This window comes from Chelonoidis abingdonii, chromosome 6 (assembly GCF_003597395.2).
Source record: "Chelonoidis abingdonii isolate Lonesome George chromosome 6, CheloAbing_2.0, whole genome shotgun sequence".
NCBI classification, from domain to species: domain Eukaryota; kingdom Metazoa; phylum Chordata; order Testudines; family Testudinidae; genus Chelonoidis; species Chelonoidis abingdonii.
The window spans coordinates 69,710,152-69,736,269 of record NC_133774.1 but is presented as its reverse complement, the minus strand read 5'-3'; the positions used below and the strand labels follow the sequence as shown (position 1 = coordinate 69,736,269).

Genomic DNA, 26,118 nt, shown 5'->3' with positions numbered 1-26,118 from the left:
TCCCTTTCTTAATAATTCCCAACATTTTGTTAGTTTTTTTTAACATTGAGTGAATGTTTTCCGATTTTTTTCTTGAGTGGTAACAGCTAATTTAGACCCCATCATTTTGCAGTTCTCCATTGTGCATTATGTTGCATTTATCAACACTGAATTTCATCTGCCATTTTGTTGCCCAGTCACCCAGTTTTGTGAGATTCCTTTGTAATTCTTTGCAGTTTGCTTTGGACTTAACTATCTTGAGTAGTTTTGTATCCTCTGCAAATTTTGCCACCTCACTGTTTACCCATTTTCCCAGATCATTTATGAATATGTTGAACAGCACTGGTCCCAGTACAGACCCCCCCCCTCCCAAGGAACACCACTATTTATCTCTCTCCATTCTAAAAACTGACCATTTATTCCTGTCCTTTATTTCCCATCTTTTAACCATTTATTGATCCACCTTCCTTCATGTCCCATGACAGCTTACTTTGCTTAAGAACCTTTGGTGAGGGACTTTGTCCAACACTCTCTAAAAATCCAAGTATCCTATATCCACTACTAGATCACCCTTGTCCACAGGTTTGTTGCCCCCTGAATGAATTCTAGTAGATAGGTGAGGTACGATTTCCCTTAACAAAAGCGATGTTTACCCTGTCCCAGCAAATTGTGTTAATCTATGTGTCTAATAGGTGTGTTCTTTACTATAGTTTCAACCAGTTTGCCTGGTACTGAAGTTAGGCTTATTGGCCTGTAATTGCCGGGGTTGTCTCTGGAGCCTTGGCATCACATTAACTATCCTCCAGTCATCGGGTATAGAAGCTGATTTAAATGATAGGTTACATACCACAGTTAGTAGTTCTGTAATTTCTTATTTGAGTTCCTTGAGAATTCCTGGGTGAATACCATCTGGTTCCCTAGTGACTTATTACTGTTTAATTTATCCGTTTGTTCCAAACCCTCCTCTGATGACACCTCAATCTGGACAGTTCCTCAGATTTGTCATTTAAAAATAATGTTTCAGGTGTGAGGATTGCTCTCGCTTCCTCTGCAGTGAAGACTGATGCAAAGAATTCATTTAGTTTCTCAGCAAAGGCCTTATCTTCCTTGAGTGCTCCTTTAGCACCTCAATTGTCTAATGGCTCCATTGATTGTTTAGCAAGCTTCCTTCTTCTGATGTACTTAAATTTTTTTTTGCTGTTACTTTTATAGTCTTTGACTAGTTGCTCTTGAAAATCTTTTTTAGCCTTCCTAATTATATTTATATTTTATATATGGGAATTATTTTGATTCAAGGATACAATCTGTGTTCTTCTGTATCTCATTACAACTACTCAACGATAAAGTTTCCAATTGGGGCAAATTAGTCACACTACCTAAATATAGCTTTAAAAAAACTTATCCTTTGGTTTTCTGTCTAATTAGATAATTTCCCAACAAGATTTTATTATTCATTTTAGGACTTTGGGAAAAGCAGACATTTTTAAATACTAGGCAATATTTAAAATATGTATTTGCAAAACACAATTGGCAACATAATAGGATCACAATATAAAGAAAGAAACTCTCCCTTCCTAGTCCAGGAGAAAATATTTTGCTAGCATCACTTCTGAATTACGAATGTAATTTTATTTCCTATAAAGCAGAGACAGCGTCATCAGGCATTTTTCTCAAGTAATGTACTAGTGATATGAGTACTAGATAGGCAACCTTGTTGAAGGAAATTCTTAACTGATTCATTAATAGGTCCTGAAATCTTGCCTTTAAACATTTTATAAGAGTCACAGCAGCCTGGCTATGCATCATTTCTAGATTTAAAGTGAGTGAAACATCTTACAACTGCGGTACACCTATCAAGATTTATAGTAGTATTTCAATCCAAATCGAGAGCTTTAAGATTATACAGAAATTTCATATCAGTTTTAGGTGTGGGATACTGAACTTCATATAAGATTTGTATGCCAAACATTTCCAATGTGTTTGTCAGCATTGCATGACATAAGAGTTCGGAGTAATCATTTTGTGAGAAGTGTTTGCCCAGGGTGCTAAGGTGTTTTTGTCTTTTATTGTGTTTTTGTGTGAGTTCGTTTGAGAGAGTAGTGATTCCACTCTATTTAGTTAAAACTCCCTTGTTTCAAACTGGAACAGGTACAGAAAAGGGCTACTGTGATGATCCGAGGAATGGAAAACCTGTCTTATGAAAGGAGACAGAAAGAACTTGGCTTGTTTAGCCTAACCAAAAGAAGGCTGAGAGGAGATATGATTGCTCTTTATAAATATATCAGAGGGATAAATATCAGGCAGGGAGAGGAATTGTTTAAGTTTAGTACCAATGTGGACACAAGAACAAATGAATATAAACTGGACACTAGGAAGTTTAGACTTGAAATTTAGATGAATGTTTCTAACCATTAGAGGCGTGAAGTTCTGGAACAGCCTTCCAAGGGGAGTAGTGGGGGAAAAAGACATATCTGGCTTCAAGACTAAGCTTGATAAGTTTATGGAGGGGATAGTGTAATTTTGGCAATTAATTGATCTTTGATTATTAGCAGGTAAATATGCCCAATGGTCTGTGATGGGATGTTAGGTGGGTTGGGATCTGAGTTGCTACAGAGAATTCTTTCCTGGGTGCTGGCAGGTGAGTCTTGCCCACATGCTCAGGGTTTAACTGATTGCCATATTTGGAGTTGGGAAGGAATTTTCTTTCAGGGAAAATTGGCAGAGGCCCTTGAATTTTTCCACCTTCCTCTGCAGCCTGGGGCCCGGGTCACTTGCTGGAGGATTCTCTGCACCTTGAGGTCTTTAAACCACGATTTGAGGACTTCAGTAACTCAGACATAGGTTAGGGGTTTATTACTGGAGGGGGTAGGTGAGATTCTGTGGCCTGCATTGTGCAGGAGGTCAGACTAGATGACCATAATGGTCCCTTCTGACCTTAAGTCTATGAATCTATGTTCTGCACTATTTATTTCTGAAAGGGTGCAAAGAAATAAAATTCTGGGGGGTTGGGTTCCATTTCTGTGAGGCACAATCAGTAACAGTAATTGGCCCAATTATGGTAACGATTTTACAGTAGAGTCCAACTCAGCGGTATTGATGGGTGAACCTGAATAGAATTGGTTAAGATAAGGATTTAGAATTTTAGTTGCTTTCTAAAGCTTCACCAAATTTATTTGGTCTGGAATTTGAGCTGTGAATCTAGTGAGAACAGAGTTTCTTGTGAAACTCAGCCTAGAAATAATGTGCATATTTTTTTAACAGCGAGGGTAATGAGCCATTGGAACAACTTACCAAAGGCTGTGGTGGATTCTCCATCATGGGAAATTTTAAAATCATGAATGGATGTTTTTCTAGAAGAAATGCTTTAGTTCAAGCACAAGTATTGGAATTGAAGCAAAAATTAATACAGGGAAATCCTATGTGTTATGCAGAATGTCAGATGATGAATGCAATAGTCCCGTCTGGGCCCTAAAATATCTGAATCTATGAAAGTGTTCAGTGTGGTCTGAAGTAGCACCTGGGATGGTACTCTGGGTGCTTAGGTACAGGTCCTTGCTGAGACCTGAGCTGTATGAACACAGAACATTTTGATTAGTTTTCTTAAAACTTCAAAATGTTATGTGTTGGGTGAAGGTTTCTGTTCATTCTTATTTCATTAAAAAAATGCACTCCACTCTTCTAGAAGAATATGTATTTTAGAAAAGCATTTTTAAAGGTTCAAGTATAATGCAATACCCTTTATAGATAGTTTCTGCACATTAAACAAGATCATTTTACTTGCTGTAGAGAACAGCTGGTTTTGAGTATTCTGTTTACTAATATGCCAGAAACAAGATGACACAAAAGCATTTAACAAAAAAACAAAAACTCATCATCACTGATTCTAAATTATTATTATATATGAAGGCCTCTTAAACTCTTGCGCCACAAAGAGGTCTGAAGTAAACTGTCATAATCCTTAAGATGCAGACTAGTTGTAGCCATGCTGGTCCCAGGATATTAGAGACACAAGGTGGATGGGTGATATCTTTTATTGACCCAACTTGTGTTGGTGAGAGAGACAAGCTTTCGAGCCACACAGAGCTCTTTCTTGAAAGCTGGTCTCTCACCAACAGACGTTGGTCCAATAAAAGATCTTATCTCACTCATCTTGTCTCCCTAATAATATGTAACAGGCAGAAGGAAGTGGAACCAACCATGTTAGGAGAGGTTCTGTGCCTGGGCAGAGTTTAAAGCTGCCTGTCCCTACTTTTATTAGGGAAGAGTTTTGTCTATCATTTTCAGGAGTGAATCTCTTTTGCACTCATAGGAAATGATGCACCAATGGTTAATAGATCCCTGAATCTTTCTCCATGTATGAGATCAAATAATTATACTTGGCACTTAGAAAATGCCTTTCATCTAAAGATCTCAAAGCCCTTTTCAGCATGAATTATCCTCACTGTATAATTCCCATTTTACAAATTAAATCAAGCCAAAGGGAGGTGAAGTGTTTTACCCAAATTCACAGTTGCTTGCAAAGCTAGAAATACAATCCAGATATCGTGACTCCCAAGTCCTGGCTCTAATCCCTATTCAGTGCTCACCACTAAAATTTTTACAGTTTTGCCATTACAAATAGGTAATATTACCATCGTTTTCCTTATATTCATGCGTGGGGAATGCCATAATGTGTGAATTATGTGGAAAGGCATTTGTTCAGATTGTGGTGGTGACAACTGTATCTTGCCATCTCCCAGATGTAACACAGAGTCATCCATTTAAATCATAAATAAAATTGACCAAAGTGCAAGTAGTATGCAGGTTTCTCAAGAAAGCACTAAAGAGCATTTAGTCCTGACCTTAAGCAACATAAATCTAAATTACTAAAGAGCAATCTTGTACTTAAAAGGAGATCTTGTTTAAATCCGTTATCAACAGGCATATAGAAAAAGTGGAGGGGTTGGGGGGGTGCTCTTTGAGCAAAATAACCTGGTTTCCTTTTTAAAATCCTTTAGAGGGCATAATAATTAAGTGCTTTATTGTGTTTTTTAAAACATAGTCTGGGAATGTGGGTGGGGAAGTGCACCATCCTGGCAGCAGTTCCTTAGAGCCTGATTTCCATGTCACTTACACTAGTCTACTCTTATTTACTTCTTGGTTTACATCAGCGTGAGAGGCGAATCAGGCCATCTGGCATTCATGGAGACATAATACCTTGATGAACGACGAAGGAGCAGCCAAGTGTGCCATGAGCATTCTATCTACAGTGGCTGAGTTTTGCAGGTTGGCATAGAATGAAGAGACAGGCCATGCCCTGTCCCACTCTGGCCCCTTTGGTAATTCTAGCACTGGTAACTCTTAAGAGATTCTCCTGATGCTTGTACTTTGGAAATGCAAGAACTGAGATGTTGGCTGTCACTTACCCCGGGTGGAAAGAGAGGCCCATAACGCACTCTTCCTCCCTTCCCTCTTCTGTATGTCCATGCAGGGCTAGCCCCTACCTAGCCTCATGTTACGTCCTTGTCATTTAACCTAATAATATACAATAGCAAAACTAAAATGTTTAAAAAGGAAGGCATTATTTATTTGTTCAGTATGAGCAAAAGTCACTGCTGGCAAAAATTTTCCAACTCTATTGTAGTCAGTGGAATTGATTGCTCTTGTTTATTCAGTGGAGATATTGGCCCTATGAATTTAAGATGTGACACTTGAAGTTCTTGCTATTAAAAATCTTGATGGCCTCTTTTCATGTCTCATCCATGTTTCAAAAGCTTCTAGAAAATGGATAAAATGTAGCATTTAATTGTCTTGCAATCTCTAGCATCCCTAGTTGTGGACTTTTCTCTCAAGGTACATCCAAACAAGTCCTAAATCTTTGTTTTCCACAGTTGCTGCTATTCTGTAAATCTGTTGTAACAGCACCTACTACTTCCAGTCAAGTGGGAAAGCCACCATCAGTACTATTAATGTGTAGGCCTGTAAGGAGAATGACTGCACCACAACTAAAGGTGGGGCAGAATTTATGTGGACTTACCCAAAGAAAGACAGCTCTGCTTTGTGGTTGGGGGCAGGGGGAGAGAGAGAGAGAGAGGAAGAAGGTCAGAAACTGCTGCAAAAGGTGCTCGGTGGTCAACTTTGCAGCAATGACTTACCCCCTACCCCTACTCTTAGGAATGTGGGTGGGGCAAGTCTCTATGTGAAAGCAGCAAGGAAGCCAGCACGACCCACCCTCCCCTAGTAGGCAGCAAGTAGAGGCGAATGGCAGGCTGGGTTTGGACCTGCTGTGGGCATTACGCTAGTCGTCCCTTTTAAAGGGCGGCTGGGAAAGAGTTTTTCCCACACCACCAGAATTTGCTTCGGTGGAGTGTGGTTTTTTTGCCTTCCTCACAGTGGGTGTGAGGATGGACCTTTTCTGGTGAATAGAAAAGGTGGTAGGCCATATGTCGCAACTTATTTTGTAATATTAGGCTGATGTTCAGTGCACGTACTCCATAGGGAGAGCAGGCAGTGACCAGATAAATGGCCTGGTAAAGGACTTAAAAAGAGGTTCTCGATAAAGAAACAGAATTTCTCGATAAAGAAACAGAATAGGTGAGGGGGTTCAGGGACTCACCCTGAAGGGAGTGCCCCCCCTCCGTTCTCATAGCCCTCCTTAAGCCTCTTGTGAGGCTGATGGATGCTAAGGTCCAAGCCATGGGGAAGCTGGGGGACTTGTATAGAAACAAAGGGGTGCTGGTGGAAGCCCTGGAGAATTGATTTGAATAAGCATGGGTTTGCCTGCATTGTACACTTTATCTGCCAGGTAGTCCCAGACATCTATAGAATAAAGCTGTGGCCTGATAAAAACCCATAACAAGTCTCCTGTCCTCCTTGTGGTATACCCAGACAGTGAGACAAATAGCCGACTATCCCCTTCTTTTCTGTTTCTCAGTCCCCTAGATTAATACAAATCAGTTGCTAGTGTTCCACACAGTTAGAGCGGCAAAAATTCTAAAGACATTTAATTTTAAAAACTACTAGAAATTTGAAAATAATTGCACATTCGGATGTTGTTTTGAATCTCATCAAGCCATATATTAATGTGTCTCTAGTGGCATGATTTCTTTTCACACCTCTGCAGTAGCTGAAACTCAGTTCTTTTAAGTGAGATCTCCTAACCAGTGTATGGCAGTTCCAATTAGCTTCTCTTGGGCCTGAAGTGCATCACAAACGGTAACAATGTCTCCTAGGAACACTTTTATTGCAAGTACTGTAGTCATATATCCTCATTAGTTCCTTTAAATTGTCATTAATGCCATGTTCCAAGCTTTTGAGAAGTAGACCAAAACCAGAAAAACTAGGTATCTATGTAGAATAGACAATTATTTTTCATAATTAAAGACTCCTTTGAATGCCTTGGATAGTTTTGAAGCTTACACAGTTTAATTTATTAACCATTACCACTCACGTAAGTCAGAGGATTTAGTGATTTGTTGCCTAGAAAAAGAGAAGAAATATTTTGTCATGGCAGATGATTCGTTTTCTAAATTTGTGATTTTTTTAAACATTATTTTTATTCTTTAAATTTTGCACAAACTATGAGCAAAATAAGAAAAACGTAAAGTGTTTAAACATGTTGTGTGTACTTTTATATGGGTACCATCAAAACCAATAGACCTCAATTTTTGCTTTGGTCTGAGTGTGTCCAGATCATGCTGTTTTTCTGCTACACTTGTCAGCGCAGTTCTTGAGCGGATGACAGTTTTTGGAGACTATTGCCCTTGCAGACACTCTAAAGGAATGATTTTTTCAACATTTCATTACTCTTCCTGCTTGTGCATGTAGAATTGAGAAGGGCTGAGTAAAGATAGCACAATATGCATGTGCACTGTTGCACACTATCTCCAGGGTTTGTCAATGGTGGTCCTTCTAATCTAGGAAGCTGAGATTTTAACAGTATTGCAATTGTTTTTTGTCAAATTCTCATACTTTCCAGAAATATGAAGACATTTTTAACTGATAGGTGTAAGAGGCAGTTTTGATCCTGCCATCCTGAGAACACCACTGAACTTTGGGAGTTTGAAACTCCATTCATCATCACGTTAGTGAACAGATCCTGGTTGCCTACAAATTCATGACACGTTTCGTATTGTAACACTTCATATTTACATTAGTTATGTTCTTCCTCTGCAAAATATTATTTGATTGGTTTTGTACTGTGAAATCATTTTGTGCTATTTGTCTTTTCCTGGGCTCTGTACATTTACTTGTTCAGGATACCAACTTTATCAAATTTGATAAAAACTAACTGCATATCAGACTGTCAGAGAGTAGTCTTCATAAAACTTATGGTGGATGTGGAAAAGGCTTGGCAAGATGGCACAAGGTCTTTTCCTTGTCAGATTGAGTGAATGAATAATTACACCCCTCCCCCAAAACTCATGATTTATAGTTCATTCTTCATGTGAAATTTTTCATGCATTAGATGGTTCTAAAGAGTTCTCCTTCTTTAGAAAAGTCATAACTCAACTCAGAAGATTATATTTTTAGTGGGCTCAGTTCCTGAGTATCTTGTTTACTATTCTGTAAGCTCTACTAATTGAATTTGATTAGGAACAATTCATAGTTGTGGTTATAAAATTGAGGGGCTAGGGTGCTCAAAAGAATTTGTACATGCCAAGTGTATTTTCATAGTCTGGGGGGAAAAAAATATTATCATTATTCCAAGACTCACTCCTATTTCCAAAATGTTTGCTCTTTCTGTAAGTAAATTGACATTAAATAATGAATTGTTCAAAATAATATTTTTTAAAAATCTAACGTTTTATGAAGATTGGTGCAAATCAGCCAGAGTATAAACTTAATGTCTTAAAAAGACAGATATGGCTACAATCTGGGGTAATTTTTGATGGATTATAGCAAACAGACTAAATATGACTTGATCCTTGCTTTGTAGAAAAGGTTAATATCATTTGGTGCTTTTACCCTTTTTCTTTGATTTCATTTTTAACAATGATTAATAAAGGTAGAGGCAATGAATTACAACTACTTTCCCCTCTCCCTTTCATATTGTAAGGGACTTGTTCACCAACATAACTGTAATATGTGTTCTTTCCCATACAAGTTGATTAGTATGTGGGGGAAGCGATTTAAAGTGTTTTTGATATCTCTACAAATTAATTTACATGTGGGTGAGCTACAGAAGGGAACTAAAAGTGCAAATTAAATGGTGGCGCATAGCAGGCAGCTGACAGCGAATTTAAGCATTTCTATAGTATCGTTCTAGCTATGTTAAAGATTGCATGATCTCAAATAAATGTGTGATCAATTAATTTATATGGATGCCGCAGGTGATTCAGTGTTTTCATAAAACAAAAAATGGGCACATTTTGACAATGGGTTTTATATATTCAAATGTAGTGCAATCAGCTGAAAATTGTGAAAAATTCACTCGGATTATAGAAAGTTGAACTGTGTTTTCAATTTAAATTCTGTGGAGTTGCTCAGAAAACCTTAGAGGATTCCACAAGCCATGCAATGGGGGTTCATCTCTCACAATTAGAATAGCACAATTGGGGAAAATTAAGGAATAGGCAATATATGCAAGTCCCTTGGGTCCTACTTAGTGAACTCATGTGATTATGTTAAAATTTAAGCTTTCATTAAAAATAATGCAATCTCATATTTATGCTCATGGAGGAAAGTTTGAAAATATAAACTGAGTATAAATCAGTGCAATGCATCTGCCTGAGTCTTCAGTCAACCTGAAAAACAGTTCTGAGAAACATAAATTGCCTCCAGAATTGGGTGCTCCTGATACTGCCCTTCCAAGAGTGGAGGAGGGCACTGACAACCATCACAGTCCAGGATTTTGTGGGGAAGGGGACCTTCACTGCCATTACCCAGTCATGGCTCTGCTGATATTGATGTTGGCATCAATACCCATACAGATTCTTAAATGAGTGGGGGCTGAGACTTCCCTCTTCTGCAATAGACCACAACCTCCCTAAAATCAGGAAGTGGTGGGGAAGTCCAGCCTACCCAAAGAGGGCTAGTGGTGGGAACCCCAGAAACCTCTCCTAATGCCATTCCTAAGACATGTGGGGCCATGACATGGTAGGAGGAAGCCATTTAGGGCAATGGATTGCCTTCACCTGGCCTGAACATGGCGTGTTAGCAATGTTTCATAATTGACAACAAAATGAAAAACTAGGTTGTTTCTTTGGTTTGACTCTCTTCAGGTAGTAATGTTAAAGATTAATTTATAATGCTGTGTGCTTGCCCAGTTAATCTTCTCTTGGTAAACACCTGACATAATTATAAAAAATTCTAAACCTTGTAGAATATATTATTATGTCTAATGAGATGTAAATATTTTTTTCCAAAATTAGAAGTTGGCTCAAAGTGTAGTGTATATAAACATTTTCAAATTAGGATTGGAACTTCAGTTCTCTGCCTCCTGATTTACCCCATAAATATTAATAGACAACATATCAAAATGTTCCTGTTAATTAAAAGGGCTGTTCAGCTTTTAATGATATCTAATTTGCAGATGTATGGTAGACTGCAGGTAGTTCTTGTTAAAATGTATCTAGTTTCAGTTTGTAGGAGGATCATTTTCTTTTTATTCAGATTACGGATGTGTGCAGTAAAACAGTATTATCATGGAATACAATACAAAGTTTTACATTTATTTGTCTTAAAAATCAATCATTTTTGTGCCACCTCACAAAGGCAACAAATTCCTCTCCCAAAATGAAGTCCTCCAAAAATGTAAATGCATTTCATAAACCTTATAGAATAAGAAGGTTTAACTGTTTATGTAGTTTCTGATTTGTATAAAAGTAACCCGATGAACTTGCATGGTTCAAAGAAATGATAATGTGAAAAGAGTTGGTCTCAGTCCAGTTCCCAGAATGAAAATCACCGCTACAGTTGATGCTAACAGGTGCCCTTGTTGGCAGTCTCAGTAGAGAATACAAGAACTAGAATGGACATGGAGACTGTATTATCCTCTCTCCCCTAGAATTTTTACTTGAAGTCGAGGTTGAGATGCCATGGTAAGAAAGTTTTCAGTCTTTCTACCTTTGTGTTCTCTGCTCTGTGGCTGAAAAGAGGACTTCACTCTCCAGTACTGCCACTCTGACAACTTTCCACGTACTATGTTCACCCAATTTTAGAAAGGAAAGTGGAAAAATTATTAAAAATGTGACCTGATGGATGATGTAAACATGGTGAAGGAAATCAAGGTCAAAGCGACCTCCACAGGCAGTTTAAAAAAGTAGGTTTTGGTTCAGGATTTGAGGAGAGGGAAGGGGACAGACAACACTGAAAGTATGTGATGCTGTTATCACTGTAAATTCTAACAGCTATTCTGATTTAAGAAATCAAATTGTCAGCATCAACAATAAAATCAGGTTGGGGAATATTCTGCTTCTCCCGCTGCTGCTGTGTGGAGTGTGTTCCTGAGGGTATAAATGTATTTCCCCCCTAAAGATTATGAAGAATTCAAGAATACATATTTTCACTTTAAAGTTAGCAAATATTTTTATCCTGAGTAATGCAGCTGGATTGACTTGGGAGCTGTAGCAGTCTATTGGGTCAATGACCTGCAAATTAAAGAGGACCCATTCTGGCTCTAAAGGAATCATTACAATCTATCTTCCTAAAAATCCTCTTTTAAAAATGTGTCTATGTAGAAAGTTACCCACTCAACAGGCTATCACAGCTAGTCTAATGAGCAACGAATATGTTTTAAAATTAGCAGGACAAAAATACATTTTATGGTACTTCATTACGTGATTGATACTGTGTAAATAATACAGTTGTAAACATAACATATAGAGAGAGATGAATCCAGATTTAGTTATAATTAAATTATAAAGGATAAACATATATTTTACAATATATTTAGTTCTTATTTTCCTTTTTTTTGTACTTACAAGTTAAAGACTGAGAGAAGTCACAGATAAAGAGCTGTTTAATTATATAGTTGTGACAGACCAAACAGAAATGTAGACATTCAAACCCCATTCTCATAAATTAGACCTTCTGTAGCAACATATTGGAACACAAATGGTACATGCTATTTCATGACCTGATGAATGCTGATCTCTGCAATAATCACTGTAGAGACATAAAACCGAATTTCAGCCCGACATTTATAATGGCTGGTATAATCTATGTCGCTATTGTAATGTAGCTTACACTTTTTGTCTACAAAATCTCTCAAAGCTTAAACATTGCATGAAGCAGATCTTATGCTGATATTTGCACTTAATTTTACAACAGAAACCAAACATTTCTGTAACATTTTCTTTTTTTCCAAATAACCTCTATGAGATATTGTATATTGAAACTGCAGTAATGTATATTTTGAAACCGGTTGTCACAGTCGCACCAGGCTGTTGAGTTTGGGTCCACACAAGTCAGACCATGTGCACTTTTAACCTTACCTTGGTCTGTCTCTTTCTTTGGTCTCTCTGTCACGCTTCCTAGGCACAGACACTGTTATCCCTTCACAGAAGTGGGACCTCATGGTCCAGCTGCCCTAGGCTCTCAGGATAGTGTTGACCTCTCTGCCATAAAACACCCCAGTTCCTTAAGTGCACCCTTTCCCAAAGCTCCAACCCTATAGGCACTCTGGTTTACCATTTACTTCTCCAGGGACATATGATAGTTGAAGCACATGCCAAAATTCCAAAACCAATTGCCCTTGAATTAGACAACACAAGAAATATACAGATCCAGTCAAAATAATAACACCTAGACACATATCCCTGACTCAGTTTCATCACCACCCTCAAGCGTTCTTTTGGCTTATGTTAGAGTCCTCTATGGTGTCCAGCATCCTTCCTTTCTCCCATCCCTGCACATGGCTTCTCTTCCAAAACATGGAGCCTTCTCTCACTCCTGTATCCAGCTTTCTGCTTCTGGTCTCATCTCCCTCTTTCCAAAATGGCCTGTAAGTTAACCTCCCTTTTGCAACTTACAGTCCCCTTGTCAACCCTCTGATCAGGTGATCATAGGTCCCTATATAGTGATTCATTGCTTTGTTACTGGTACACTGGTTCTTCTGTGCAGCCAACTCTTTGTCCAACTGTGCTTCCATGTAAACAGAAGACCATAAGCGTTTAATGATTCTCCATTGTTAGCACTGTATCGCTACTCCTCGGAATTCCAGTTCAACACAGAGGTAAAAAGACAACAGAGAAGGCAGACAAGCCCTATGTTCAAAAAGGGGTTTGTAGTTTGACAAAAAAATATACAGAGAGCACATAATCTCAAATTGGAATCAATAAATTGTACATGAACACATTCCCCAAATTGTCATACTAGTGATATAAAAATATTCAACATAACTTAATGTTTTGCCTGTCCAGAGCTTTTTGGGACATGAGAATCTTAGTAGTCAAAAATGTGTCTAATTTTTTAGCATTTGAGTTTAAAAGGTGTGCCTATGATAAATTCTATTGAAAGAGTTCTAGGGAAGGTCACAAAAAGAAGAAAGTTTTGTATGATACGTTCAGAATTAGCTTGTGGTGTTACCGTTGTGGATGAGTCCTTATTAATTTAATATGAAATGAATTCTTGCAACTGTGAATTTTATTTTGTATGTATTCCAGATGTGTGGAGGTCATTGCTAAAGAAGGACAGAACCTGAAAGAGCTGTATTTGGTATCCTGTAAGATTACCGACTATGGTATGTAAAATGGCTATTGTTTTTCACCCTTTGTCAAGACTGATCTACTGAAACTTTACATGGATATGTAAAAAGTGAAAATTACCTTGTGATACTTGTAAAAATGTTGTTGTGACACTAGACAGAAGATTCAGAACGAAGAAGTTAGAGGACAGGCACTCTGTTAGATTTCAGAGATCTGCAGATTTTATCCTTCATATAGAATTGACTGAAAAATGTTGATTGATCTCTGTGATGAGAGTTTGAGTGTTGATCAATAAACACTCAGATTTGAATTAATTTGCCTCCTGCTCTTCCTTCTTTCTTCACCCTTAGTTTAAATGGAGATTTGCAGTGTCTAGTAGATATCTAGTCTTTTTAATGAACTCAGACTGGTTCTTCCTTTCAAATCTTGCACTGTTCTGGGATCTGAGAGTTGAAATCAGAGATTATTTTGGCCCAGAAGAGAGACAGGGCCATGCAATGCTAAATTACATCCACTGCACACCTAGTGTGAGAACAGTGACTTGGTGCAGGGGAAACAGTGACCCTGCGTTTTGGGAGAAGAATCCTCCTCAGGATGCAAAATGACAGTGAAGTCACTTTATGGCTACTGCTGCAGTTTCGGGGTTGTAGTAGCCTCTGCTCTGTTTGAAACCCCTCCCTCCCTTCATGTAGTTGCAGATCTGCTAGCCATCCCATATCCTCAAACCTTTCTTCTGTATCTGTCTGGAAGGAATTCTTATAGAGTTCATGGCATCCTGCCGCTCATCCCAACCTAGTGAACTCACATCACCCTCTAAGGCCCTTCTTTGGATGCAGGGGCTGACAAGGGAGCAGTATGACCAAACTAGTGAGGTAGTGGGGAAAGGAAGACAGGTGAATGTATTGGATTGGATTTGAATGGAAAGTGAGAGGAAGTGGTTATGAATAAATGAGACATGGGAAGAGTATTGGGTAGGAGGATGGGTAGGAGGATGGGAGAGTATCTGCATAGGCTTGATTGGTTAGATACCATAATTATCCAAACTGCAGTGTTCCATTAAATATTTTAAGGTTTGCCCATCCCAAAGTTATAAGATTCTGTAGTCATTTTACATCATCCGTGTTCTTGACCTTGTAGTTGTTGAGGCTTTTCAAACAACTTTTGCAAGTGCTACTAATACTAGATTCTGATACTGCTAATAAATTCATTGCCTCAGTAATAGTATTAGTAAATTGTTCAGTATGGTAACTGTGGCACTGAACAATTTTTAACATTATTATTGAATTAGTGTATTATCAGTATTCGCTCAAACATAACCCTCATCACCACTAAGTAAATAAATGTTATGTCAGCCCCCCCCCGACAGCTCCATTCTTCTTGTTTTTTGTGTTAAAAATCATGAGTGATGAGCGCTGTAGCAAAGCAGTGCTCATAAGCACCACTTAGCCATTGTGAGCAACTCAGGAACTCTTACTTAAGTGGGGAAGGAAGGTGCCACTCTCCTTGCAAAGCTCCTGAGGTCCTTAGGGAGAAGGGGGCCTCTCATCAGCAGAGCTCAGTACTGTAGTGCCACAGTAGGATGTGAGAGGAAAGAGAACCAGCCAACCCTTCCCCCGAACACATCCAGCTACATTTGGCAAGTAGGAGAAATCTGCTAGTGATTACTAGGATGATTTGTTGTGGTCTCATTTAAGAAATTTCCCAATGGTCTTATTATGCTATTGATTTCACTATGCATAAGTGTTCAGGCCTCACCAAATGGCAGATGCTTCTCTCTTAGTGGAAGCATGTTATTCTATAAATTTGCAGGATAGGTGTCAGGCAAAATGGAGATTCAGTAATGTCTTAGCCAAATTTTTAGTATCGTATTACACTGACCAAGTTCTGGGAGGAAATGACTATATGTGAACATCCATTCTTGCTTAATCTACCTGGTAGTCTATTGAGGATATTAGCATATGCACTTGGTCCATGTAGGTTTGGTAGATTCAACACACAATGCCTGCTTTTTATATTTAAAATTTGACTATTTGCTAATTGTGACTATACAGATTTCCATATATATTTAGCAAGACACCTGAGAAACACTATTTTCCCAACCAATTTTGAAGATAAAACCAGGATTTTTAGAAAAGACTAAGGAAATTATGGACCCATATTCCATTCAGATTCATTGGAATTCAGATGCATAAATTCCTCAGTCTCCCTTGAAACTCCCAGCCCAGGTCTCTTGATACATCAACGATTAGCTTAATGGAATTGTGACTGCTTGTGTCAAGAGCCTAATTGTCTCATGGTTCAGTTAGTAAAAATGCAAATTCCATAGCTAAACAAAATATTATTGTTATTAGAACAACTTGTTTTAAGCACACCTTAATTTGAGACATCAGACAAGAAAAAGAGATTAGTGCTAATTGTGATTGTTGACCCATAACTAATACCTAATATAGGGACAGATGTATGAAATAATTACATGTACTCTAAGAAAGCTAGACTCTGAAATGTGAGATTTAGCAGTTTTTATTGTCCTGATTTGATTTTGACAATAAGATGTTGTAAGAAAATAAAAGAAGCAATATTGAAAATTTAATACTATTTAATTATTATTTGAAAAATATTACTAAATACAGTGCACTGAAATATTTGCCTTCATATTGAAAGTTAGAAGTCTATTAAAATTCTCTAAACTGTAACGTACGGTCATAGGCAACATTAGTTTATCTGACACATTGCCACCATGGAATTTACTTTGGTGGAATAAAGTACAGAACAATGAGATTAAAAAAATTACTATAGTAGAGGGCATCAGACTCTCTAGGGCTGTGTTTAGACACCAACAAATCTCCAAAACCTGTTGTAGTAGATTTTCTGTTCTCAGTACAGCCACACAGGACTTTTTTTTTTTAATGTTTAATTATATTAGACAAAAACAAAAAAAGGAAACCAAGATGGATTTGAAATAGGCAGCAGATGCCAAAAGTTGTTAACTGCAAAGAAAAAGGAAATATATTGTTGCTTATTGCACTGCTAGAGTTGAGTGTGTCAGCACTTCTATTATAAACTTCTCACAAGTATATAGCTCAGTTGTAAAGTTTTTCCCCATGTTAACACTTACCATATAAAGTCTCAACCTTGTAATAAATTTATTTGTGTGTGATTGATCATGCACACACGAATTTATTACAAGGGCACGTGTGTGTGTGTGTATATATATATATATGAATATGTATAATTGAAAAAACAGCCAAAATTATTTGGCTTTTATAAAAACATACACATCTCTGGTTTTAAAAAGAAAATCATTTTGTCTGTTTTTCAGTTTTACTCTGTATGCTAAAAATGAAGTGTTTTGGTTTGATGTTTCTCTGTCCTTTTTTGACCCAAAAAACGGCTTAATTTAGGGATTGTTTTGTTTTGAAATGCTTATTGAAAATTAGTTATTGATATTTAAAACTTTTCTTCCATTCACTATTAAAATCTAGGGATGTTAACTTATTTCATAATGTTTTTATCTTTATATAATATTAATATAATGCCACATCATAAGACAAATCATTAGGATACTAAATAAGGATTTAAATAAGTACTGTTTTAAATATTTGGCTAGGCATACAATTACTTGACAGAGTTACTAGAGACGCTGTCTGCAACATACATGAATGAACCACTGTGATCTCTGGGCTAAACACCTGTATGAAGTCAAAGCTGACATTATTTCCTCATGCCATTTTACCTTTTTAGAAACAATTATGAATTAAGCATGGACTGTCAGAGTTATCTTTGAATTTCTGCCTTTTGTTTATTTGTGTCTCAACCTTTACTTTATTTAAACTTAGGGGTTTTGTATTTAATCTTTTACTAAGAACTAGTAAGAAAGTTGGACTTTCTAGCTGTGGGGAGACTGTGTGTCAAATGGATTAGGTTGATGTGAAAAAGTATAGCTCTGAGAGAAAGCAGCAATCATATACACAAGTGTGTAACTATCTTTTCAATTTTCCACTCTAATTCTGTAGTTTGATTTCCTGGGTGTTGAGAATTTATTTCTAAGGAATACTTCCAGGAGTAAAATATTACTTATAAGGTTAATGATGGTGCATAGTGCTTGGTACAGAGAAAAACACAAAGGTGTGATTTGTGTTTAGAGATTAAAAGATTTGATGAAACAAGCTGGTGTGAAAGGAGGAGGGTTTCATGATCTCACAACTGTGCTATCCAGGCAGTTACTAAGGCCTGGTCTACACTGCGCGTTTAAATCGATTTAAAGAGCGTTAAATCGATTTAATGCTGTACCCATCCACACTACAATGCCCTTTATATCGATATAAAGGGCTCTTTAAATCGATTTCTGTACTCTTCCCCGACGAGAGGATAACGCGAAATCGATATTGCTACTTCGGAATAGTGTTAGGTGTGATGGAAATCGACGTTATTGGCCTCGCGGAGGTATCCCACCAGTGCACCACTGACCGCTCTGGACAGCAATCAAAAACTCTGAGGCATGGCCAGGTAAACAGAAAAGCCCCACGAACTTTTGAATTCAGTTTCCTGTTTGGCCAGCGTGGAGCTCTGATCAGCAACAGGTGACCACGCAGAGCCATCAGCAACAGGTAACAATGCAGTCTCCTGAGAATCGAAAAAGAGCACCAGCCTGGACCGCACAAGAGGTACTGGATCTGATCGCTATATGGGAGAGGATTCAGTGCTAACAGAACTCCGTTTGAAAAAGACGAAATGAAAAAATATTTGAAAGAATCAAAGTCTATGACGGGAAAAGCCACAGCAGGGACTCAGTGCAGTGCAGAGTAAAAGTTAAGGCGCTCAGACAGGCATACCAGAAAACCAGAGAAGCAAACGAAAGGTCTGGGTCAGGGCCGAAAAATCGCTTCTATGCTGACTGCATGCAATTTAGGGGGCTGCACAACCAGTACCCCACCCTGGCCGTGGATTCAGAGGTCGGGGTTGTAATATCAACCGTGGCTGAGGATTCTGCGGAGGGGAAAGATGAGGAGGAAGAGAAGAGGAGGAAGAGCTTGCTGAAGCACACAGCACTCGTTAGCCCCAACAGCCAGGAGCTTTTTGTGACCCCAGAATTACCGTCCCAGCCCTCCCAAGCCACAAGCCCAGACAGTGAAGCCATGGGAAGCGACCTCTGGTGAGTGTACCTTTGTAAATACTATGAATCGCTCTTGGAGGTACTCAAAAAGCTTTTGCAGAACATCCTGGGCAAGGCAGCCCTATTTGGTCCCCCATTGTATGACACTTTTCCACGCCATGCATGTACCAAGTAATTCGGAATCATAGCTTCACAAAGCACAGCCGCGATTGGCCCAGGACCGCTGGCATTCCAGAAACATACGTTCTGCATCCGCAGTGGTATCCTCAGAAGAGTTAATCATTCATTGTAACCTGGTTGAAATTCAGGACTTAATTATGGGCAACAATGCGATTTTCTACTGGCAGCCGCTTAACCTTCCTTGCTCATAGCAAAGCGAGGGAGGGGAGGAATGATAGCGCTGAGTTTCTCAGCGTTTGGCAAGCAGGAACTTCCCAGGTACCAGCCACGATCATTACCAGTGATCTACATGATAGCAGCCATGCGGGGGGGAGGAGGGGAAAGAGGGGGGTTGGGGTTTGCTGGTCCTCTTAACAGAACAAGTCATCATAGATCACTGTGTATATGAACGCTGGAGAAGTCAAACAGAAAGCCTTACCCATGGCCGCAGGAAGCTTAATTTGGATGCCTGGACCTGCGTCTGTGAGATCTCAACATCCAAGACCACAGCCATCAATAATAAACGATAACAAAATGCACCTTGTAGTGAAATCACATTGCTATGGAAGGTGGATATGTATCACATGGAAAGAGTACAAGCATTGTTCTGTAATGTATCTTTTTACATACACTTCTCTCCTCTTCCTCCCCCATGCACTGCCACAGTGTCCGTGCGGCCTCCCTAAACGCCATCTGAAGGCTAGCTCAGATAAGGTGGAGAGAAAGAGAAACAGATGAAATGTTCTCAGAAATCATGGAAGTAACACAAATGACAGAGCCCATCAGGAGCTGAGAAGATGTGCTAGCAAAGTACAGAGAGATGCCAGTGAACGGAGGATAGGAAGAGACGCTCGGAGAATGAGAGGTGTAGGTCGGAAGATCAGCGGTGGCGGGAATGCTACGCTGCAGCTGCGGCGTGCTCAAACTGATATCCTCCAACCATGTGGTGGATCTTCAGGAAGAGCAGCGGGCTTAGAGGTGCCGCTGCAGCCCATGTTCAATCCACCCCAAAGCTCCCCTACATTCCAATCTGCACTCACCCAAGCGTGTAAGACCGGGGGAAGGCTTTCTGCAGGCCCGCCCACCCACCCCCCTGACAGTCCAAGCAAAGGCGCATTACGTTTAAATGAGCTAATGCCTTTCTTTCCCTCCTATCCCTCCTCAATAGCACAGAAGCAGGATAATCTGATAATCTCTGCCTCTTTTTATAATAATAGCTATTTTAATAAAGAAGTACACCAGAGGGGGAGGGTGGGTTGCTACAGGAATGACTTTTCGAAAGAATACATTGATTTTAAACGATACTGATATTATTGCTCGACAAGCTGTAAAGTAAAGGGATAGGGGGGTTGCTACAGGGAATGAGTCAATCAAGGCGGCGATGGGTCAAATCAATAGGGGAAACAAACACGCATCACACCGTAACCTGAACCCTGCTGCAAATCATTTCAAGACTCTCCTGATTGCAGCCGCCTCCTGGTTGCCTTCTAATCGCCGGTCTCTGCTGCTCGTACCACTGCGCCAGGATTGCTCAGCCTCCCCCGCGTCATAATGTCCCCTACTGCTCTCAGAATTGTGGAGCACTGGCAGCAAGCAGCAATACAAACAGGGACATGTGGTTTGGCTGAGGTCCGACATAAGTAATGTTCGCGCGAGCCAAACCTTTTAAACGCCAAATGCACATCTACCACAACATCCTGCCATCTTGCTCAAAGTCCTGATAGTGAACAGCTCCTGAGCACTATCCAGCTGCCTGTATGGCTTCAGAGCGCCATGGAGTCAAGGGATGGCCTGGGTCCCCAGAATGACAGGCATTAACATCCCAAGATTTTTTTATTCTGGTCTGGAGAAGTAATTCCCTTGCTGAGCATAACAGAGAAGGCTTCAAGATGCGGCATCAAGAACCCCTTCCTGCCCAATCCCCACGTGGTGTGGTGAAACGTCCCTGTGAATCCACCAAGATTGCTGCAGCAACATGAAAAGGACCCCTTGCCGTTTACGGTGCCCTGGCACTCTGGGCCAGATAGGGATATGGTTCACACATGGCCCCCCACAGTAGGGGAACCATGCAGCAAAGCCATCACACACCTGCCACGTTTCCAAGTCAACAACCTTTCGAGCAGCAGCTTAACGATGCGGCGCTGCATCCAAACAGCACCTACCCACAGTAGATTGCCCCACCCAAAATTGATTCCCGACTGACCGGTAGCTGTCTGAGCGTGCAAGCTCCAAGGAGGCAATTGCCACTCGCTTCTCCACTGTGAGGCTGCTCCACTTAGTATATGGCGTTTCAGGCAGACAGCCATGTCAAAGTTCAAAGAAATTGCTCACGCCATCGTAAAGTGTGCAGCCACTGGAATCGCCCACACCTGCAAAACTAGCGTCCCACCAGTCTGTGCTTGTTTCCAGCGCCAAAAATCGGCGTCAATGGGTTAGAACTCCCCATAACCAGCAGTAAGCTCCAAAACGCAGGACCTGCGTTAGGGAAGAATTCAGGTGTCCATGTCCCTCATCGCTCTCGTCGCCGCGCTGCCGTAGCTGCCCCCCCTCCCTCTCTCTCTTGCATTCAGGTCTCATAGACAGCAGAGAGTGGCGCGAGTGTTTGACAAAGTCACGGATAGCGTACTGACTCAGAGCAGGGTCATGCTTGCGTCTAATGCATTCTCAGTGTCATCAGGGAAAATTAGGCGCCGAAATTGGTGTACTGCTGCTTTCAAAAACAAGGGAGGAGGGGAGGCGTACCAGAACCAACCGCGACACATGATTCTCCCCATCAGCATGGGCCTCACCCGAATCCAAGGGCGGGGGAGAACTGAGGAACTATGATAAGCACGGAACGGCTACCCACAGTCGCCCGCTCAGAAAAGCGACCAGCCTTGGACCATGGACGCACACCATCGAATTAACGTGCCTAGTGTGGACGCGCACACTTGACTTTATAATATCAGTTTTAAGAAACCGATTTTAGCTAATTTGATATTATCCCGTAGTGTAGACGTGGCCTAAGAAAGCTTAGTTTTCTCAGCTATGGGAAAAGATAACCTTGGGTTATAGAGTCAGTCTCTCTCGCTTTCACCAGAAAATTCAATCCTGGTCCTGAGAAACCTTTTTGGAATAAGTTTTGTGAAAACCAGTAACTTTTTATGAAAAGCTGTGGTTTCGATGACTTGGCATTTTCTGACCAAAAAAAAAAGTTCATCCAAAAAAATGCCTGAACAACTCTAACCATTATTCCTGTATACTTATTGTCACTTGTACACTGCAAAAGATACAACTGAGCTGGAGTGCTTGTCTTGTTTCATTTTGATTCTCTAATAGTTCTGGACTTGGCAAAAATTAAAGAATTTCCCACTTCTAGCTGTTAATTGCATAGGACTTCTCAGGCACAGTGAACGCTAGTGTTATGTTCTGTTGACCCCTTAAGATTCTGAACACTGAAGCTGAGCTGAAGAATTCCAGATTTCTGGCCTTTTTGTTCTCTAGCTAGTCGCTAGTGCAATAATGAGGGTCCTTCCTCCCTTATGTCAACTCTTCCCCTCACATCCTCCAATACATGTATGCTCCTGAGGACTTTTGTATTTGAGTGGCAGAGAAGAGAGGTTTCATTTCAAGTATTTCATGGATGTAGGCTCTATTTACAAATACCTGTCTGGAAGACCGTATGATAATGTTTGTATGATACTGATGTGTGCTCCATTATCACAAAATAAATCATTATTTCAAGTAGCTTTTGTCTTCCTAATTAGAAAGAAAAAATGAAGTATAATTAACAAGGTTAAAATATAAGTGCTGATGAAAAAATGTAAAGTTAGAATAATATCATTATAGATTCAATATATATACCACTGGTATTAAAGGAATTTGCCTATAAATTCTGTCTAAAGGATTAAGTGTCCCGCTTTGTTAAAAAAGTGCCTAAAGCAGTAAGTGTGCATGTATCCTTCCTCACAGATCGAATATTGCCTGAGTAAACTTGATTTAAATATTAAGAAATTGTCACAGGGCAGTTTGACTCTGTGATTAAAAATAGGCCCAGCTCTCCTGTGCCAGGGCAGGTGCTCCCAGTTGAGCTAATTAAGGGGGGAAGGGCTGCCTCTGGATTATAAAGGGTCAGAGGGATTGCTGCAAGGGCAGAGCTAGAAAGAGAACTGCGGAGTGAAGCTTCAGAGGGAGAGGGTCTCCTGCATGGGGAAGCTAATGATCCAACCAGCTGACCAAATTCACTGATGAATTCTGGTCATGTGCCATCTAAGGCATGTTGCACATATGCTGAGAAGTGGTCCCTAAAGAAGGATGTTTGGGTTGTGGAAGAAGACCCAGCACCTCAGTACCTGTTGGGAAAGGGCACACAGTTTTGGTCAATATAGATAAACTCCCAACAGATGTGGCCTGAAAAAGGAAAATCAGTAGAAAATATATTTGCAAGTCAAAAAGATTTCCTCTTCATGTGTTACAGATCACACAAGCTCTCCCTCAGTTTCTGTCATGTAAATACATATGGCTTTTACTGCTTCTCTCAAAATAATACTAAATTGCTGCGTTGTTTCCCTTATTTGTTTTCTTCTCAAAATTTGTCTTTCCCTATTTCTGTTTTCCTTACCAGCTGTACACATAAGTATTCTTTTCTCCTCTGTTTCTTTCCTCCTTTTTATGGCCTAGATCGGGAAACAGTAAAAAGAGAGTTCTACTCTCATAAAATTAAACATGTGAATAAATCTTTGCAAGATCAGGGCCTATATTTTCATCTTCAGTGTTATTTTCTCTTTGTTTCTGTAATTTTTTAAATTCTGAAATTTGTTGTTTTCCAAGGAGTTTTTCTTTTCAAAAATCAAGTATCAGAGGGGTAGCCGTGTTAGTCTGGATCTGTAAAAGCAGCAAAGAGTCCTGTGGCACCTTTTGTTCTTCTGTTACTTGGGAACTCAAAAGTCAGCACCTATTGAAGACACAAATAAATGAACTGTATGTATCTCTGATGTTCTGTAGAGAGCCCATTACTTTTTTTTGTTATTTTGCCTCGATGAGTTGCAAATTTTACTACAGTGATCTGTAAACTACAGAGAGTTGTATAATCTTATACTCATTAATGATACTTCCCTTGGAAAAATAAATATAGCAGCTAACAAGTTAAAAAAAATACTACGTTTTCTCTCTTAAAACATGGGTGGGCAAACTTTTTGGCCTGAGAGCCACATCTGGGTATGGAAATTGTATGGCGGGCCATGAATCCTCACAAAATTGGGGGTTGGGGTGTGGGAGGAGGTGAAGGTTCTGGCTGGAGGTGCGGGCTCTGGGATGGGGCCAGAAATGATGAGTTCAGGGTGCGGGAGGGGACTCTGGGCTGGAGCAGGAGGTTGGAGTGTGGGGGGGTGGGGTGCAGCTCCAGCTGGGGGTGTAGACTCTGGGGTGGGGCTGAGGATGAGGAGTTGGAGGTGCAGGAGGGTGCTCCAGGCTGGAACTGAAGGGTTCGGAGGGTGGGAGGGGGATCAGGGTTAGGGCAGGGGGTTGGGGCATGGGAGAGGGTCAGGGGTGCAGGCGCTGGGTGGTATGTGCCTCAAGCAGCTCCCGGAAGCAGCTGCATGTCCACCCTCTGGCTCCTATGCGGAGGAGTCGCCAGGCAGCTCTGCATGCTGCCCCGTCCACAGGCATCGTCCCTGCAGCTCCCATTGGCCATGGTTCCCAGCCAATGGGAGCTGCGAAGGTGGCGCTTAGGATGGGGGCAGCGTGCTGAGCCCTCTGGCTTCCACTATGTGTAGTGGCCAGAAGGAGGACATGCTGCTGCTTCCAGGAGCCACGTGGAGCCACAGCACACGCAGAGTGGGGCAAGCCCTGACCCTGCTGTCTGGTGGGAGTTTGAGGGCCGGATTGAAACATCTGAAGGCCGGATGCAGTCCCGGGCTGTAGTTTGCTACCCCTGTTTTAGAATCATGTAAGAAGTGAAATCTTCCTTCCTTCCAATGAGACTGTGGAAATCTAGAGAATTAACAGCATATTTCAGAACCTTTTAAGTTCCCCTTAAGTTGAAACTAGAAAAATTCATTATACATTATATACCTTAGCTAGGTCATTTATATATATGTAATGTATTTTTATATAGTCCGAGTACAGTCCTGCAAACATTTATGCACATGAAGGCAATAGGTCTATTCATGTGAGAAAAGTTAAACATATGCACTAGTGTCAATGTTTGCAGAATCAGAGATCTAATTTGTAATGCTCCTTGTTTTTAGCATTAGTACTCAAGCAGTGGATTGATATTTCTTCACCTAAGTAGAGTTTCATTATTAATAATTTTTTTTTAAAAAGTTGAATTAAAACTTTGTCAACACTAATCTTAACAGCCAAAGCAACAACTAAACCAAAACACATCTTTTCTACAGACTGGCAGTCTCATATGTAATTCATAACTATCAACAATCTGTTTTCTCCGCTTAACTTTTAATAATACTCTTAATGTGATGAGAATTCTGTGAAGTTTTCCTTAAAAGTTGGTTTACAATTCCATTGTAATCTTGAAGCCCCATACAGTGAGATAAATTACAGCAATAACATATTTTTCAAACACTATATAGTTGCAAATCCTTTGTCTTGCAGTACATAATAAAGGATTTTCTCCTTGAGCAATGAAGTAAACTGAATTTTTAAGGTTTTTTTTGTCTTGCTAGCTGGTGAACTGCACCCCTTAGTCTGCACCATCCCAAAACACTGTACAATATAATCGCCAGTTAGAGGAACCTGATGTAGAAGCACTTTTGGATCAGTATGCACAGAACAGTAGTCTCCCACCTGTGATTTGCATTCCATCTCTTCTGAGGTGGTCATTCTAAATGCAAAAGACTGTTATACTGTATTTTCCTTCCAGTTCCTTTCTGTAAGAGACATCCACAGATATTGAGGCTTGCATTTAAATTCTTCTAAAAGGAACTTTCACAGTGTTTAAGGGTTTGTTGTGCTGAATGGATGGGAAAGTAGACGCAGTAGGGAATGGACATGATAGCAAAAAAAATTAAAAGAAAAAAATGCACAAAATTACTGAGTAATTTCACAGTTAACCTTCTAAAGATACAATATTTGTCGTTTGGGGAAACAGAATATGTTACAGCTTTCTGAATGTGCATCATTTTTGACTACTTGTCATAAACAGATAAGAAAAGTTAATAGCACAGAAGTACTTTATCTCTCTTTGACTGTAAAGGGTTAACAAGTTCAGTAGGCCTGGCTGTCACCTGACCAGAGGACCAA

At 40.0% G+C, this 26,118-nt stretch overlaps 1 protein-coding gene across 3 annotated transcripts in view; it reads left to right on the top strand.

Moving 5' to 3' along the window:
* The window catches only part of FBXL17 (F-box and leucine rich repeat protein 17), a 522,840-nt gene that overhangs the window by 345,082 nt on the left and 151,640 nt on the right, over window positions 1-26,118 (top strand). For all 3 annotated transcript variants that reach the window (XM_075067139.1, XM_075067141.1, XM_075067140.1), the window contains one exon: window positions 13,566-13,642. In XM_075067139.1, coding sequence (XP_074923240.1) covers window positions 13,566-13,642 — 77 coding nt within the window. The remainder of the gene's footprint in view (window positions 1-13,565; window positions 13,643-26,118) is intronic.